Source organism: Vulpes vulpes, chromosome 8, assembly GCF_048418805.1.
Source record: "Vulpes vulpes isolate BD-2025 chromosome 8, VulVul3, whole genome shotgun sequence".
NCBI lineage: Eukaryota > Metazoa > Chordata > Mammalia > Carnivora > Canidae > Vulpes > Vulpes vulpes.
In genome coordinates, this window is record NC_132787.1 from 62,722,933 (window position 1) to 62,741,247 (window position 18,315).

Here is an 18,315-nt window from a genome sequence, read left to right on the forward strand (position 1 = left end):
CTTCTCTGTGTGGGGCTTTTTTTCCACCCTGGGCTTTTACATAGTGCTAAGGCCTTTTCACTCCTTATTTCTAATTCACACAATGATCCTGTGAGATGCATATATTCCCATATTAAAGATGAGGAAATTGAGGCTCAGAGAAGTTAAGGACTTGCTGAAGATCACAAAACCAAGATTAAAATCTAAGTGTGTCTGACTCTAAAGCTAGTACTCCTACTATACTACTTTGTTTCCCTTTCCTTGAACATGAATAATAGTGAGGGCTAGATGACTCTTTGGCAGGGGTGGGAGGTTAAGAAACAAAGGCTTTCAGAGATTAAGTCCTTGTGCTCAAGGGCAATACACAGGGAACAGGACTGGAAAGAGAAACACAAGGTTTTATAGGCTGTGACCTATAAGTGGTTCAAACACAATGTTTGAATTTGGGTGGAGAAAGATCATAGTGGGCTTAAGATCTCTATGAGGCCCTTTGTTATTGAAGATTAGGCTGTACCCTGCCCCAAAACTAACCAAGAAAGGAGGAGCACTCTTAGGAAGAATATTTTTTTTTCTTTCCCTCCTCTCCTCCTCCTCCTTCTCTCTCTCTTTCTTTTTATTTGTTCCCCACTCCTGCCCTTGGTCAATTCTGTTAAATTTCACAAGTATTTTCTGAATTTTTGGCATCTCTTATTACTTGGTAAGGCCATGCAAAATTTACATATCCAGCAAAGATGATTCTTGCCCATCAAAATCTCACTGCGTAAAGTGAGAGAAGACACATACAAGACAATGATTCGAGGTGCAACAGAAGCACCCACAATGTGCAATGAGAAAACAAGGGGTAATAAGAATAGCTGACATTGGTCAAGAGCTCACAATATATAAGGTCCTGGGTTAAGTAAGAGCTTTCCATGGGTTTCCTCACTTAATCCTCACCATAACCTATTAGCAAATACTAGTATCATTCCCATTTCATAGCTAGTTTACAAGTTAACTTGTTCACCCAGCTAGCTAATAGCATAACTAGATCCCCACCTTTGCCTGGTGTACCCTTCACTCTCTCAAGGGTAATCAAGTCCCAACCTTGATGCTCTTGAGCAGATCCCACTTGGCTGTGAGCCTTCCCAGACACACCTATTTGGAGACAGTGGGCCCCAGTGGAAGAGCACAGACCTCAATGTAAGACACTCTCCTTCTACCATCCCTACCATTTGTCCTCGGGGGTGGGGTGGAGAAGCATGTTTTACAAAAATCCTTAGTGGACTTATGTCTTAGGACAGGTTTCTCAGAGGCAGACCCTGAAGTGAGGATACACGGGCAAGTGATTTAAGGAAGTGCTCACAGGAGAAACAGTGAGCAGAGTAAGAGAAGCGGAAGAAGAAAAGGGAGGAAGCCCAGTAGGGGACCTCTCTGATATGAGTCCCTGAGTCCCAGAGCAGGTGGCTTCACCCCAGTCCCGAGGCAGCCCGTGTAAAAGCCTGACTGGATGCAATTGGGCTTTCATACTGGCCTATCAGGGATTGGGAAGGCACATTCTGGGGGGAGGTAAAGTCCCAGGCTTTCCACAGGTGCTGGGAAAGGCTTCAGTAGGTCAACAGCAGTCTTGCAAAGAAGAGCTGCAGGCACAGGCTGTTGGGAGAGAAAGCATGGTGAGGAGGCAAGAGGGCACACACACACACAGGATCCAAGGAAATGTGGAGCACTGACAATCCCTGCTATAGAGGAATGCATCAGACTGGGAGAAGATGGGGAGTCTGACTGGTTGTTCCTCACCCTGCCCCAACCCAGTCTTGCCCCAAATCAAGAAGCGTTGTCCTTGAAGTCTTCATTGGAAGTCACATCATGTGCTGATAGTGAGGGGGACATGGATGGGTTGCAGTGGCTTGAGGAGAAAGGAAACACAACAGGAAGTCAACTAAAGATAAATAGCAATAATGTCCCAGGCACTGAAGGTCATACTGAAGGAAGCCATTAGTGAGTATGGAATGTGTAGTGGGTGGTAGCTGTGTGCAGGTGGTAAGTGCTGCTGGTGGGTTATCTTTGTTAACCCTTACCCCCGGGGCTATCGAGCCCACACTCTTAATTACTCCTTAAATGCCTCCCTTTGTGATTAGATGTATCCGTCAGAGTGTATTCTGGGAACTTCTTTAATACAGAGTTTGCTGAAATAGCCAGTAAACTATATGAAAAAGTGTTTCGCTGCTTTAATCATCAGGAAAATGCAGATTAAAACTATATGCTGCAGACTGTGCAAAATGAAAAAACGTACAATACCAACTATTGTTACGAATGTGGGACAACCACAGCGTTCACTCATGATGGTGGCAGTGTCGATTGATACAAACACTGTAGAACTATCTACTGTTTGGAAGTGTTTGCTAAAGCTAAACATACAAATAACCTATCACATAGCAATTCCACTCACAGATATTACCCAAGAGAATTACATGTCTCTACTAAAAGATATATGGAAGAATATTTGTGGCAACCCTATTCATGATAGCCCTAATCTAGAAACTCATAAATGTCCAGCAATAGTAGAACGGATAAAATACATTATGGTATTGCGACATATTGAAATATTATACAACCACAAGAATGAACTATTGCTACATATACAGCATGGTTAAGTTTCATAGATATTATGTTGAATGAAAGAAGTACTTACTATATGATTCCATTAATATAAAGAACAGGCAAAACTATTGTTTGCTGTTAGAAGTCAACAGACCATTGATTACATCTGGTGGGTAGTAAATGGGAGGACAAATGGGTGCTGGAGATGCTAGCAACGCTCTATTTCTTTATCTGAATCCAAGTAACATGTCAGTTTGTGAAAATTTCATTAAACTGTACACTTATGATCCATATTTTCTTTCCTACGTATTACACTCTACTATAAAGTCTAAAAAAGTAAAAACTTTTAGTAGCTCTATTAGAGGGTTGTTGCCTGTCTGCACCTAAAGTTGCTGACAATTTCCTCATTTAACCTTCACAATGACCCCAATGGCAGTGAAGACAGATCTTCTGGGTGCTGAGATCCTCTCTTAAACTTTTTGTATGAATATTTTCCAAGTTTGAGTTTTCATAGATAAAGAAGTGTAGGCAGTATTTTGATACAGAGGTGGTTGTAAGAGTGAGAGCAGAGGATGGTGACAGACTTTAGCTGTTCCAGGATCTATTAGTGCTCCATCCAGGTTATCCTACATAAATTTACAATCTTTATTTTTTTTTATTTTTAAAATATTTTATTTATTTATTCACGAGAGACACACAGAGAGAGAGGCAGAAACACAGGCAGAGGGAGAAGCAGGCTCCACGCAGGGAGCCCGATGTGGGACTCGATACCTGAACTCCAGGATCATGCCCCGGGCTGAAGGCAGGCTCCAAACCACTGAGCCACCCAGGGATTCCTACAATCTTTATTTTTTTAAAAATGTGCTTAATATACGAACTTCACGTCGGCCATCCCATATAAACATCAGTACAACAAGTACCACAACAAGGTCTGTGCTTTTTGTGCAAGACAGGTGTCCCAGCCACCCACCCCTCCGCAACTCCTGGCCGTCAGGTCCGTTTCCTAAAACCTCCCACCTCTAGGAGGTTTAACTGTTGGACTCCTGGCTTGACTCTTGTGGTTTCAACGATGGGAAGTGGAAATACCCTCTGACAACATTTCATGAACCGTTCATCGGGAGGTCGTTATGATAATGGGGCGTGGCAGGGCCAAGCCAGTCAGGGCCTCACCCAGGGGGAGCAGCCCAGAACTGCCCTTGCCGGGCTGCAGAGCACCCCTCTCCACCGACAGCGGGACTCCAGCCTTGTACACCAGCAAGTCTCTACCTGGGCTCTGCTCATCCTGGGGCGGATCCCCTGCAGATCCCCCGCCCCCCGCCCCCCGCCCCCCGCTGGCCAGCGTCCCACCTTCACCACGGCTGAACCCACTCTGTCTGGTTTCAGTGAGTTCCACTCACATCCTGAAGCCTCCACCCACTTTATTCTAATGGGATTTTTGGCCACTATGCAAATCGACCGAGGGAACGTCTATTTATTCACTCAAAAGATAAAATAAGAGGTAGGGTGTAATGAACTAATTCGTTGACTCAGTCAATAACGTGCCAGCGTTGTGCTGCGCGTCACAGTGGATGGGAAAAAGTTAGTTTGTGTCTATCATCAGACTGCGTCATTTTCCTACTTAACATAGCCCAATTTCTACTTATATTAGAAAAAAAAATAGCAGAAAACAAACACCTGGGGAAAATCTCGTTTAAAATCACAATTGCTTTGTCTTTAGTTATGACTTATTTTAAAGTTGCACGAAAAGACAAAGGTGATGCGATTGGTGGGTTTATGTTTCTTTTACTATGTTGCTTGTCCCACAAAAGCCAAGGGGCTCAGCCGCCGGGGACACCGCACCCCAGCAGGGGAAGCCTCCCCATCTAGCTACGTTCTCCGCAAACTTCGCGAGAAGACAGCCGTCCCTTTGGCCCCTCCCCCAGGCAGCTCGCCACACCCACTTCTTGCCCGGCGATCTCCTGACGTCATAGGTGCGCCGGAGCGGGGAAAGGCCGTCCCGCGGGCGGAAATGTTCTCGGCGGAAGTGGTGGCTGCGCAAGTCGTGGGTGGGATGACTGCGGGCCGGCTCCTCCGAAGGCTGTTGCGAACACCTTCCAGGTCCATGGCACAGGGCGCAGTCGGTGGCGTGTGCCCCTCCAGGGGCTTGCACGCGGAGCTCGGGCCTCGAAGTCTCTCCATCGAAGGAAACATTGGTAAGGGCCGAAAAGTGGCTGCAGCCAGAGAGGCTGAGAAAGGGAGCTGGACCCAGACCACCTCTCCCAGTCCCAAACCCGCCCCCGCCACAGTCTGTGCCGCGGGGCCTTTCACCTCCCAAAGAGGCCTTTGTCTTTTTGATTTTTAGGATGTCAGGCTTCAGTACTTTTCCACAGCCACGAAGTCTGTAGATAGGACAAGAGTTCTACCAGCTTGTTGTGATCGAAATGGATGTGACAAAGAGCAAGGTGTAATTTCCTTGTTCTCCTAAGATAGGGTTGCCAGATTTAGGCGGGGAAAGGTGCTCATTTAAGATAGGATTTCAGGGGATCCCTGGGTGGCTCAGCGGTTCAGCGCCTGCCTTCGGCCCAGGGTGTGATCCTGGGGACCCGGGATCGAGTCCCACGTGGGGCTCCCTGCATGGAGCCTGCTTCTCCCTCTGCCTGTGTCCCTGCCCCCCCCATGAATAAATAAATAAAACCTTAAAAAAAATATATATATATATATATGATAGGATTTCAGATAACATACCATTTTAGTGTGTGTCCTATGCAATATTTGGGACATATGCTAGAAAAAATTATTAATCTACAATTAAAAATTCACTGGTGTCCTGTATTTTATCTGGCAGCCCTACCCTAAGAGTTCCCAAAATTCAGTTATTCAGATACCACTTACATTAATTTTACCATGTTTTTCTTCTAGTCCCATATAATATCTTAGAAGAAACTCAAACTTTTAGACTTAAAACATGTATTAAAAGTAATTTCAAAAAAATAAAAGTAACTTCATAAGAGTAGAGACCCAGTATCTTAAATAAAAAGTAATAAAAAAAAAAAAAGCAAAACAATTCACTATTAAATTCTGACTTGAGGCCTTTACTAGGTAAGGTGCTGAGCCCTAAAGGGATTAGCAGGTGTTGAGGATTGAATACATTCTAGCTGCAAATTGAGAATTTCTCATTTTATTCATTCAGTAAATAACCCTTTGAGCAACTTCTGTATGCCAGCACTGTTCTTGGCCTTGAGGATAAAGCACCAAACAGAACAAATACAAATCTCTGCTCTTGTGGAACTCTAGTAGCCATAAGTAATAAACAATACAAATTAGGTAAACAGTATATTAGATAGTAATGAATGGGATGGAGAAAATTAAGGGATGAGGGATTAAGGGAAATGGCAGTTTTAGATAGGGCACTCAAGACAGGCCTCACCAAGAAGGTAACATTGGAACAAAAATCAGAAGAAAACAGGGAATGAAACCATGTGGAAATCTGGGAGAAGAATCTTCCAGGCAGAGGGGAGACCAAGTGCAAAGACTTTGAGGTAGATAGTGTGTTCAGGGAACAGGAGGAAAGCTGTTGTGGCTGGAACAGAGTGAGCAAGGAGGAGAATGAAATGGGATGAGGTGTGAAGGTAAGGGATGGATTGTATGGGTCTTGCAGTCCATGGTGGATTTTTACTTACCATTGGAAAAGGTTTAGGCTGTCAAGTGACATGATTTGACTTAAATTATAAAAAGGTGAGTGGCTGATATGTTGAAAGTAGAAGGTGTCAGTAGGTTATTGCAATGATGAGTTGCCATGAGTTGGAGCAGGGTAATAACGGTACTGGTAAGAGACAGTTGGATTCCAGTTACCTTTTAAGGCAGGGCAAATTGGATTTGGTAGCAGATGTGGAATGGGAGACAAAAAAAATCATTTTGGCCTGAGCAACTTAAAAAATGGGAGTTGCAAATTTTCTTAAATGGAGAAGGATGGGAAGAGCAGACTGGGGGCAGGGATGGCTTCAAGATTTTATCTTTAGGTGTGTTAGGTTTTTCTGTGCTTTTTATTAGATACCTAAGTGGAGATGTTGAAGAGTCAGTTGGATATGTAAGTCTGAAGTTCAGTCTCCCTGGACTGGAGGTACAAATGTAGATGGAATTTGAAGCCAGGAGACTGTGTGTGTTGATGGAAAGGACTAAGCCATGGGGCACCCACATGTTAAAGAGATTAGGGAAGGAACCAGGCAAAGGAGACTGAGAAGGAATGACCACCTAGGTCAGAGCAAAACCAAAAGAGAAAGAATATCTGGAAGCCAAGTGAAGAAGATGTTCAGGGGATGGGAATGTTCAACTGTGTAATGCTGTTTAAGTAACAGAACTTTTTTGGTGAACTTGAGAAGAACAATTTTTAGGGGTGGTATGGGTGAATGTTTGACTGGCATAGTTTCAAGGAAAATGGGAGGTGAGGAATTAGGAGACCCGGGATTAAGACTGTTGGGAAGTTTTCCTGGAAAGAGGAGACATAAGGTGGTAGCTGAAATGGGAAGAGGGTTGGAGGGGGTTGTTTCTAGTTTTTTCTTTTTGTGAGAGGAATTCGATCATGTTTGTAAGCTGGTGGGAATGGTCTAGTAAGTAGAGAGGGAAAAAATTGGTGAAGCAGGAGACAGGATGTAATTACTGGAGTGACTTTAGTAAGCAAGAAGGAATGGAATCTATTGCTGAAGTGGAGAGATTAGCCTAAGCTAGGAGCATGGTTTATCCCCCTTAACAGTGTGAATGGCAACAGAAATGAGTACTGACTGGAGTAGGTGTGGTGGGAACTTGGGACTGGCCTTTTGGTGGTTTTCTCAGTGAAATAGGAAGAAGGCTCAGCTAAGCAGAATAAGCGTGAAGAGAGAGGAAAGACATGAATTAGTCTAGTGAGTGAGCAAGAAAAATGTAGAGCTGCCAGTTAGTAGTAAGGACCCACTTGGACCTAGTGGCCATGAATCGAAAATGAGACCGGTCACCATGGCTGGGTGTTTCTCCAGCGGAATCAGAAACATCAAAAAGATTGAGAAGGGAGGGTCCTCCTACCTGCCTGATGGTGTTAACCATGTTCTGTCTTTGGGAAACATGCCTCTAAAGGCAGCTCTTTTCTCAAGAGCCCAGAGAACTACTGACGTACTTCACACAGTAAGTACTTGGACACAGGCCATCGAATGAAGTTTGAGCTCCCTCTCCCAATTTTCCTGACCTTTGCTTCTGAACCTTTCTAGATGTATATACTTGTTCCTTGCTTTCACTCAGACCAAGACTTACTGAATACTTTATATGAGGGTAGACTCACATGTGGTACAGTTCCTGTCCTATGAGGAGCTCATAACCAGGTGGGAGGAGCAGACTTCTAAACATAATCTCTGTACCATGTGATGAGTGTTTGTTTGGGTATGGAAACTCCAAATCTCTGGGGTAGGAATCCCCAAGGGGAAGACAAGGAAGGAATGTTGCAGGTAGAGGAGGTAACATTTGCCAAGGTAAAGCCTGAAGATACATGCAGTTTTCATAATAGATGTGCCTGAATGGCAGAACAAGAGGCTGGAAGGGTAGACTTGCCAGGTGTTGAAGAGCCTGTGCACCATGCTGCGTGGTGAGAGGCTATTGAAGACGTGAGGCCAGCATGTGCCGTGACCAGATTAATTTTGAAAAAGAAGTTGGCCAGATGGAATGAACAGAAAGCTCCATAAAGCAGGCACTTATCTTGTTTGCTTGCAATACCCAGAGCGCCAGGTATCCATTGTGTTGAGTGAATGAACAGGAACAGAATTTGGAGTAGATAGACTGGTTTTGTGGCTGTCATAGTAGTTGGAGTCTGGGAAGATGCAGACTTGGACAGAGGGAATGGAAGGACAGAGAAGAGTGGAGGTTTGAGAGGGATTTTGGAAGTGAGATTGACAGGACTAGGTGGCCACTTGGAGGTAAGGGTTAGAAGCATAGAAGTTGACAGGTTTACAGTTTGGATGCTACTGAAAACAGGATGGGAATAAAGGAAGAGGAAGTCTGGGGAGGTAAGAGTAAAATATTTGGTTATCAGGTGCCTTGAGACCTACAGAGACAGATGTTCTGAGGTAGATTAGGAAATATGCCTGAAACCAGGAGAGATGGGATGGAGATTTCAGATAAGGAGGCTGTTGATTGTGGGGGTGACTGTTGAAGCCTTGGGAGTGAATGTACTTGCCCAAGGAAAATGTGACTAATGGCAAGTGGACTGGGGGACCCTAATCTGGCTGTTCCAAGTTTTACCTCCTACTGCTCTCCATCACCCCACACACCATGATGACTGTCCTCAGGCAGAATTAGTCACTGCCTCCTCTGTGTGCTCTTGTAACATTTTGTACCCACAGCTGTTGCAGCACTTGAGTTCTGTGGGGATTGTTTGCACATTCAACACCTTCTCTGGATTGGCCACTTGGTGTCTGGCTCATTTTTGCATCATCAGCCTCTAGCCCCCTGCCTGACCCATTGTATTCTTTCAGTGTTCATCAGATGCTTGACTCCTATGGTGTGGTACCATGTGGAAGTTAGTCATTGGTGCCCACGGAGGGAATATTTTAAACTGCTTTACAATCAAGTCAGGGGTGATCTCATTCTCTAATCACAGGTGACATCCCCACACAAATCAGCACCTCTCCAGGACACCTGAATAGGGGAAGGTAAACCCCTGTCCTAACTCAAGTTAGATATATTTAGAGGGACTTTTGTAATAGTTGTGCTACTCTGAGTCTGTTGATCTGCTCCTTTAAGTACAGACCACAACATGTAAGGAAAATGGGTCAGTGAAGTAGCACCTAATGGCACCTAGTTTGAATTATGAAGGCATATGTCATGTGTGATTGAAAATCAAAAGCTTGGTGCCTACAATCACTTAAAATGTAAGAAATAAAATAATCTATCATGTAAGTGCATTCATGGCTGCAGTGTATTATTGCTTCCTAGTTAGTTATATATATATAAAAGCCGGTTATTTTATAATTACAGAACTCATTTGAAGAAAGGATTGCTGTATGAAATTCTGGCAGTGAGTCGTCTTAAGAGCATTCTCACTTTGATTTTCAACCAAACCAAAAAAGAAGAAACGCTGTCACTTTCACAGTCTAGAGAGTTGTACATAAAGCAGAGGAGAGAGCTTCCCTAATAGCATGTTCTGTATATTCTGACGTCACTAATGTGCATCTGTTGCTTTTATTGCATGTAAATAATTGGAAAGAATCGTAGGGGGGAAATGCCCATTTACTCTAAACGTTGTATATTGAAGTCTTTGTTTCTGTGATTCACCTCATTCCATCCATCTCCTTTCCTGGTACCTGGCTAGATACTCAGGATACAAAAGAGTATCCTTTGTATGAACTGACATGGACTGACAAAGGTCTTCAAAGAGCAAGGGGAGAGAGTCATGGGTCAACAAATATTTATAATGTAATACCTTGGGAAATCAGAGCAGGCAGTGGTTAGCTCTGCCTCTGGGTGAAGTGGAGCCGGAGAGAGTTCATGAAGGCTTCACGAGAAGGTGACAGTGAAAGAATGAATCAAGTGGTGGGCAAAGTAGGGGGGAAGGTGTTCAGATCAGTGAGGGGCTCATGCAGAACAAGAGGGGTTTGGATTGTGTGCTGGGAACTGGGAACAACGTCTCTATCTATCTATATCTATCTATCTATCTATCTATCCATCTATCTATTTAGTAAGCATAGTTTTCCAAGGGAAAAACAGTAAGAGGAATCAGGGCAAAAGGTATTAAGTTTCTTTTAAGCCTGCTGAGTGATTTTTCTTAAGTTTGCCCAGAATGTTTTTGGGCCCAGAGCCTTTCTGACCTTGGGTGCTTTGTTTCACCAGTGGAGTATAAGCTCCTGGAGGGCAGGGTCTTAGCCTCATTCATCACTTAAGTTACAGTACCTAGCACTTGGTAGCTCTTCCATAAAACATCCGGTGAGTCAGTAAGAGTGAATAGATGGAGACAGCATTAACTGCAGTGCCTGAAATACAGGCTTTAAATGTTCTTTGGAAGACTTTTTTGTTTAAGAAGTTTTATATTTACTGCGTTAGTTTGCTTTTTGGTAAAAGGTTTCAGTTTTGGATGTTTGCCACATATTTCATTTTGCTCAGGAGAGGAAAATGCCTAGAGGTGATGGTATGTTTAAGAGGCTCGTATGAAATACAACTGTATTACATTGAAAATAACATATTTGGGGTATTATATCAGATAGCATCTTACTGCTAGATTTTAGCAGAACATAGCAATAGCGGGCATCGTAGTTTATAGAAAAATTTGTGGAAGGAAAAAAAACATGACTTAGGAAAGGATGGAAATTACTGACAGAACTCTTTGATTCAGTTTGTGGAATGACAGTCCTGGTGCTAATAAAAATCAACATGTTGAACTAATATACTAAGAAAGTACCTCCTACCCTTTTTCAAGTCAAGGCACATATAATAAAGTTCAGTAATAGCTAAGGCCTGAAAGGAAAGTTTGATTCTGAGATCTGATACCTCCCAAATTCCATGATATTAAAAAGTTTATTGAGAGATAACAGTGAAGCTAGTATCTAAATAAATTGTGAAAATGATATCATAAGAGGCTGGTGCTCTGCATAGAGACCAGACAAAGGAAGGAATTTATCTTGTTTGCCCAGTGCTACATGAAGAGGAGTGGCTTGGTGGACAGGAGTGTTCTTCTTGCCAGGAGGAGGCCAGTGTAGCAGGGAAGAAGCAGACAACACCACTCTTAGGAAGCCCCTGGGAACACTTAAAACATAGTCATAAACAAACAAAAAAAAACAGGTGCCTGGGTGGCTCAGCAATTGGGTGTCTGACTCTTGATTTTGGCTCAGGGCATGATTTCAGGGTCATGGGATCAAACCCTACGTCAGGAGTCGGCTTGAGATTCTCTGTCCCTCTCCCTTTGCCCCTCCCCACCCAAATAAATAAATTAATCTTAAAAAAAAAAAAAAAAAAAAAAACCAACAGTCAAACCCAAGCAGGAAGAAAAAACTTATGCTTAGATATTCTAGCACTAAAAAGGTTACACTGTGTGTGGTTTTAATATAAATATATAACTTTATCTTTTAAAATTATTCCATATTTGTGGTTGGTACCTGGCACAGCTGAGTTCCATTGGAATACAGCTTAAGAAATACTGCCCTATGGCAGATGACCCAGGCTCTGAGCCTTATAGCAACCTGAATAGCACAGCTCTGAGGACCTGCCACCACAATTTATTGTCATTCTTTGGTGCAACTGGCTTTTGATTACTAAACTGGCTTTCCAGAAGTTTCGAATGGGCAGTGGGATGCAGAGTAGAAGTATTGCCCTGGTGTAAATGTTCCAGTAATTGGAATTGTATATTTTCCATTACATCAAATTTGTTGGCATTCCGGGTTTTGTGTGTTTAAATGGCATGAGTCAGTTTCTCAGAGTTCTGACTGCCCTTAGATGAACTAATAATGTCTGATTTCAGAGGTGAAGCTGGCACTCTCTAACCCTCAGGGCCCTTTTCCTCTGCAGTAGTTTCTTGGATTATTTTTAACTTCCAAAAAATGTAATTCCAACAATCATTCAATCTCAGCCATCTCAATTGCTTTAATCTTTTCCTATTAATTAAAATAGCTTTTTGGCTGACAGGCAGGGACCATGTTTTAGATTTAATCAGCAACCTGCAATCTAAATTTTGCCCATCCCTGCCAAATATTTTAAAGTAGAGGCTACTCAGGACAGGCAGGCATCTGATAAATATATAAACTCAACCAATTTGTAATTCCTGCCTGTTAGGTGCTTCATGACAAGCCTATAGGGTTTTTTTTTTATATAATAAATTCATTTTTTATTGGTGTTCAATTTACCAACATACAGAATAACACCCAGTGCTCATCCTGTCAAGTGCCCCCCTCAGTGCCCATCACCCATTCACCCCCACCGCCTGCCCTCCTCCCCTTCCACCACCCCTAGTTCGTTTCCCAGAGTTAGGAGTCTTTATGTTCTGTCTCCCTTTCTGATATTTCCCACACATTTCTTCTCCCTTCCCTTATATTCCCTTTCACTATTATTTATATTCCCCAAATGAATGAGAACATACAATGTTTGTCCTTCTCCGATTGACTTAGTTCACTCAGCATAATACCCTCTAGTTCCATCCACATTGAAGCAAATGGTGGGTATTTGTCGTTTCTAATGGCTGAGTAATATTCCATTGTATACATAAACCACATCTTCTTTATCTATTCATCTTTCGATGGACACCGAGCTGTGGTCATCAAGACAGTGTGGTATTGGCACAAAAACAAACACATAGATCAGTGGAACAGAATAGAGAACCCAGAAGTGGACCCTGAACTTTATGGTCAACTAATATTCGATAAAGGAGGAAAGACTATCCATTGGAAGAAAGACAGTCTCTTCAATAAATGGTGCTGGGAAAATTGGACATCCACATGCAGAAGAATGAAACTAGACCACTCTCTTTCACCATACACAAAGATAAACTCAAAATGGATGAGAGTTCTAAATGTGAGACAAGATTCCATCAAAATCCTAGAGGAGAACATAGGCAACACCCTTTTTTAACTCAGCCACAGTAACTTCTTGCAAGATACATCCACGAAGGCAAAAGAAGCAAAAGCAAAAATGAACTATTGGGACTTCATCAAGATAAGAAGCTTTTGCACAGCAAAGGATACAGTCAACAAAACTAAAAGACAACCTACAGAATGGGAGAAGATATTTGCAAATGACATATCAGATAAAGGGCTAGTTTCCAAGATCAGTAAAGAACTTCTTAAACTCAACAGCAAAGAAACAAACAATCCAATCATGAAATGGGCAAAAGACATGAAGAGAAATCTCACAGAGGAAGACATGGACATGGCCAACATGCACATGAGAAAATGCTCTGCATCACTTGCCATCAGGGAAATACAAATCCAAACCACAATGAGATACCATCTCACACCAGTGAGAATGGGGAAAATTAACAAGGCAGGAAACCACAAATGTTGGAGAGGATGCGGAGAAAAGGGAACCCTCCTGCACTGTTGGTGGGAATGTGAACTGGTGCAGCCTATAGGCTTTTATTCACTAGTCTGGTATGTGGTTTTAGAACCTATATTTTTAATTTTTATTTTTTTTAAGATTGTATTTATTCATGAGAGACACACAGAGAGAGGCAGAGACACAGGCAGAGGGAGAAGCAGGCTCTCTGTGGGGAGCCTGTTGTGGGACTCAATCCCAGGACCCTGGGATCAACACCCTGAGCCGAAGGCAGATGCTCAACCACTGAGCCACCCAGGCGTCCCTAGAACCTATATTTAAAACAACAACAACAACAAAAACCCGCCTCTGTTGATTTTGATCAAATTGTTCTGGATAGCAACCTCAAATATAAGTATGCATCAGGATCATGTGGAACATACTTATAATTGTGGATTCCTAGGAACCAACCCCAGCGAGTCAGGTCGTGTTAGGCAACCAAAATTAAGACCCAATGAAGCAATCAAAACAATTAAATGCAAAACATCTCATAAATAGTTAAGTATTAGTTGATTCAGTTGCCCAATGCGGTAGGAATTCCATGTGACCTAGAGACATTCTAAACTTCATTGAAGAGGTGGGGCCTTAGGCAGAAAGGATTTAGACACAGGCCAGGAAGAGCAGGGGAAGGCATTTATTCACTGAAGTGTGGGAAGAGAAGAGACTGGGCGGATGTACAAAGGCACACATGGGCTGGGTGGAGATGGAACTGAGAGATGAACATGACTGTACAGAACACACAGATTCGTGTTGTTTGTTCTTACCCTGTGTTGTTCAGACAGGAGTTGGGGTGGTGTGTAATCAATGGCACATATTGGATGTGTGGGCTCTTCTGAGACATCCCTTCACTCCTTTTTTTTTTTTAAGATTTTTATTCATGAGACACAGAGAGAGAGAGAGAGAGGCAGAGACACAGGCAGAGGAAGAAGCAGGCTCCATGCAGGGAGCCCGATGCAGGAATTTATCCCAGGACTCCGGGATTGTGCCCTGAGCCAAAGGCAGATGCTCAATCGCTGAGCCACCCAGGCATCCCCATCCCTTCACTCCTGATCAGTAACCTCGAGTGGCTGATAGAATTGACTTGAAGGGTGCCTCCCTTCCTTCTCTTGGTTCCATTCAGATTCTCCCTAAGGATACAATTTGTTTGAGAAAGATCATCTATGATAGAGGGAATTGAACTCTGACATACTCTTAAGTCATTTTTTAATTTTTATTTAACAAATGTTAAGTAAATGTTTTTTTATTTAGCTTTTGTTTATTCAGACACAGAGGTGGTTTTTTTTTTAAACATTTTTTTAACATTTGTTAAATAAAAATCAAAATTGCAGTGATGAATTCTTACCCAGAACTCTAGGCCAAGTATAAAGGATGATTAGCTAGTCCAGGTCAGATGTGTCAGGGTCTGGAAAAGCTTTATACAGGAAGCACATGTGGGCAGATTCAAAGATTGAGTAGGAGGTAACAAGTGAGGAGAGAAGGTGCTCCAGGAAATGGGAGTGCATATGCAAAATCACATTTGCAGGAAAGAACATGGCAGGATTGGAGTTGCAAGGGGTTTAGTCAGCAGTTCAAGGTGCCTAAAAGAAGCTGAGGCCAGGGAGGTACATGCAGGGACCAGATCTTGATGTGTCTTGTAGACCTTGGATTTTGTCATGAAGGTAATAGGGAACTATCAAGAGGGTTTGTTTTTTTTTTTTAAGATTTATTTATTTTATTCAGAGAGAGAGACTGAGAGGCAGAGACACAGGCAGAGGGAGAAGCAGGCACCATGCAGGGAGCCCGACATGGGACTCGATCCCGGGTCCCCAGGATCACACCCCAGGCTGCAGGCGGCGCCAAACCGCTGGGCCACCGGGGCTGCCCTATCAAGAGGGTTTTAAGCAGTGTTATTTTGTGTTTAGTGTGGCTGTAGTATGAATGATGGATTAAAGAGGGCAAAACTAGACTCAGAGAGGCAGGAGATGAGAACCTGAATTTGAACTTGGAGGTGGGGATGGAATGAAAAGGACATATGGGGAAAATGTAGAAGGCAGGTGCGGAAGGACTTGATGGCTCCTTGAGGTTTGGCAGAGGTGGTTTGGAGGGAGAAGTTCTAACAGTTAGTGGATGCTGCTGCCATCCCCCAGGGTCTGGGGGTTATGGGAGGACGTTCAGTTTGGTGGGGATGATGATGACTTCATTCATGTAGGGAGCAGATTAACTTTGAGGTGTTTGTGGGACATCCTACTGGAGGTGTCTGGAGGGTGCTTGGATAGTGAATCTGGAGTACAGGGAGGTTATGGGCCAGACATTGGTGTAAATGGGAAGAGGTAATTTGTTGTAGTAGGGTGATTATATCTCAACCACTATTTTCCACCTCCTGCCATCCCATGGTTCAGGGTGCTATTATCTTCTAATTGGTTTGCCTACTTCTTTGTCAGTCTGTTCTTACACAGCTGGGAGAGTAATCTTTTAAAAATGACATGGGATGGGACTCCTGGGTGGCCCAGTGGTTAAGTGCCTGCCTTTGGCCCAGGGTGTGATCCTGGAGTCCCCGGGATCAAGCCCCACATTGGGCTCTCCATGGGGAGCCTGCTTCTCCCTCTGCCTATGTCTCTGCCTCTCTCTCTCTGTGTGTGTCTCTCATGAGTAAATAAATAAAATCTTTAAAAAATAAAAATAAAAAATTTATGAATTAATTAATTAATTTAAAAAATGAGATGGAGGACATCTGGGTAGCGCAGGGGGTGCAGTGATAAACAAAACATAGGATGTACTTTGCCCTCAAGAGGTTGTATGGGAGATACTAAACAAACACCGAGGTAACTAATACCAAATTGTTACATGCTAGGAGAGAAAAATGCAGGATGACTCTATAATAGAGCTCAGGAGACCAGGGAAGTTTCCTCTGAAGAAAATGCTGTCTGAGGTACGATCTGAAAGGTGAGGAGTTAGCCAGGCTCGGGGTAGGGGAGGGGCAGTCCAGGCAGAGGGAGCCATATAAACAAAGGCAGGGAAAGAGAAAGAACTTAGTGTATGACAGGACAGAAGAGAAGCCTGAGCCTAGAAGAGGCCTGGTCAAGTGAGGGAGAAGAGTGGCTCCAGAGGTATGTAAAGGCAGGTAGGCAGGCGAGGCCAGATCAGCCAGGGCCTCCTAGCCTGGTAAGAAGTTTGAATTTATTCTAAGGGCAATCAGAAGTCCATGGCAATGGTTTAAGCAGGGAAATGATAAGATTCCATCTCATTTTTATTTTTTTATTTTATTTTTTGAGATTTTGTTTATTTATTCAGACACAGAGAGGCAGAGACATAGCACTATGAGCCCATAGTAAGGACTCCAGGAAATACTGGTTAGGTTTGTTGAATAAATGAGGGTCATAATCTTCATTTTCTTCCTTGAAAATCTTTTTTTTTTTATTCTGTCACAAAATAAATATGATTCAAGCCTGACAACTTAAGTAGCTGATTTCCTCTACTTTTGGTAGTCCTATTACATTTTCAACTGTTATTAAATTACTCTGCCTCTGCGAGGTTAAGGTGTTAACCTGCAAGTCAGATCTTAAGGGCATTTTCCACCCTCTTGCTTGTGTTAGCACGGCCTCACCCATCATCAGTTGGACAGTGGTATGGTGCTGAGCTTTGAAATTGGGAAAACTGGTACTTGTTGCCTTAAGTTGGGCCTCAGTACCAGAGTTTAGTAGCAGCCTTCTCCTTCCGCCCGGATTTGGGAAGTGTCCCAATACATGCTCTTTGCATTGCAGCTGTGGGAAAGTCCACCTTTGTGAAGTTACTCACGAAAACTTACCCAGAGTGGCACATAGCTACAGAACCTGTAGCAACATGGCAGAAAGTCCAGGCTCCTGGCACCCAAAAAGTAAGTTTTCAGTTGTGGTGGGTAGTTGGCAGGCACAGGTGAATAAACTAATTGTAATAATCTAATTTGCTCTGAGTAGGTGAAACAGCCCAGTTTGAGTCTCTTTTCTAAAATACTTTCATTCCAGAAAGCAGACCTCATATGCCAGAGAGGATATGTCTTGTTTGAGTATGTTTAGTTTTGATTTTTGTGGTTTTTACATGTCTACATAAGTGACTGCCTCTGTTCTTTGTGGTTTCCCAAAGCATGTCCAGCCATCCTGGCTTTGTCATTCCTACTTTTGAGTATATTACTGAAGCTGACCTTCAGGATTAATAGCTAATTATAGTGATTTTTACTTATTTATGAAGTGTTAGAAATTGGAAGGGACTTCACAAACATCTTGTCACACTCTGAGTCAATGCAGAAATAAGAACCCACATTTATAAAGCACACACTTTGCCACACACTATGCTGAGCACTGTACATTTCACTTAGGCCTCATGACGTAGAACCTAGTGTTAGGTCTGCTGCTTTGTGAAGGCACCAGCCATATTCATGTGAGTAGGAGTTTGGATGTGAATCTTAGGGGTAGCTGAGGGAATGGCACTACATTGCCGCAATCCACACACTCCTCCTGTAGCCACCAGGAACATTTCACTCAGTGGCTTTTTCTGGTTTTTAACAACACTCTTAATTGTTAGAAAGTTCTTGTATGAACCACTTGGCGTCCCTGTGACTCTGACTCATTGGTTCAAGTTCTGCCTCTTAAGTTTTTAACTTTTCTACATGACAACCATTTGTATAGTTGAAGGAAATGATTTGTTTGCTCTTTCTCCTCTTTGAGCCTTCTTTCAAGCCAAACACCATTTTCTTCCAGATTGTCCCTCATTCTGAAGTAACTTTGTCTAGGC

General features: G+C 43.1%; 1 protein-coding gene across 3 annotated transcripts in view; it reads left to right on the top strand.

Moving 5' to 3' along the window:
* Positions 1-4,527: 4,527 nt before the first annotated feature.
* The window catches only part of DGUOK (deoxyguanosine kinase), a 31,680-nt gene continuing 17,892 nt past the window's right edge, over positions 4,528-18,315 (top strand). Inside the window, exons 1-2 of one of the 3 annotated variants that reach the window (XM_025994528.2) lie at positions 4,528-4,748; positions 17,310-17,422. In XM_025994528.2, the coding sequence (XP_025850313.1) occupies positions 4,565-4,748; positions 17,310-17,422 (297 nt within the window). In that variant the 5' untranslated portion in view covers positions 4,528-4,564. The remainder of the gene's footprint in view (positions 4,749-17,309; positions 17,423-18,315) is intronic. The other 2 variants (XM_025994529.2, XM_025994530.2) reach the window with 2 other exon arrangements.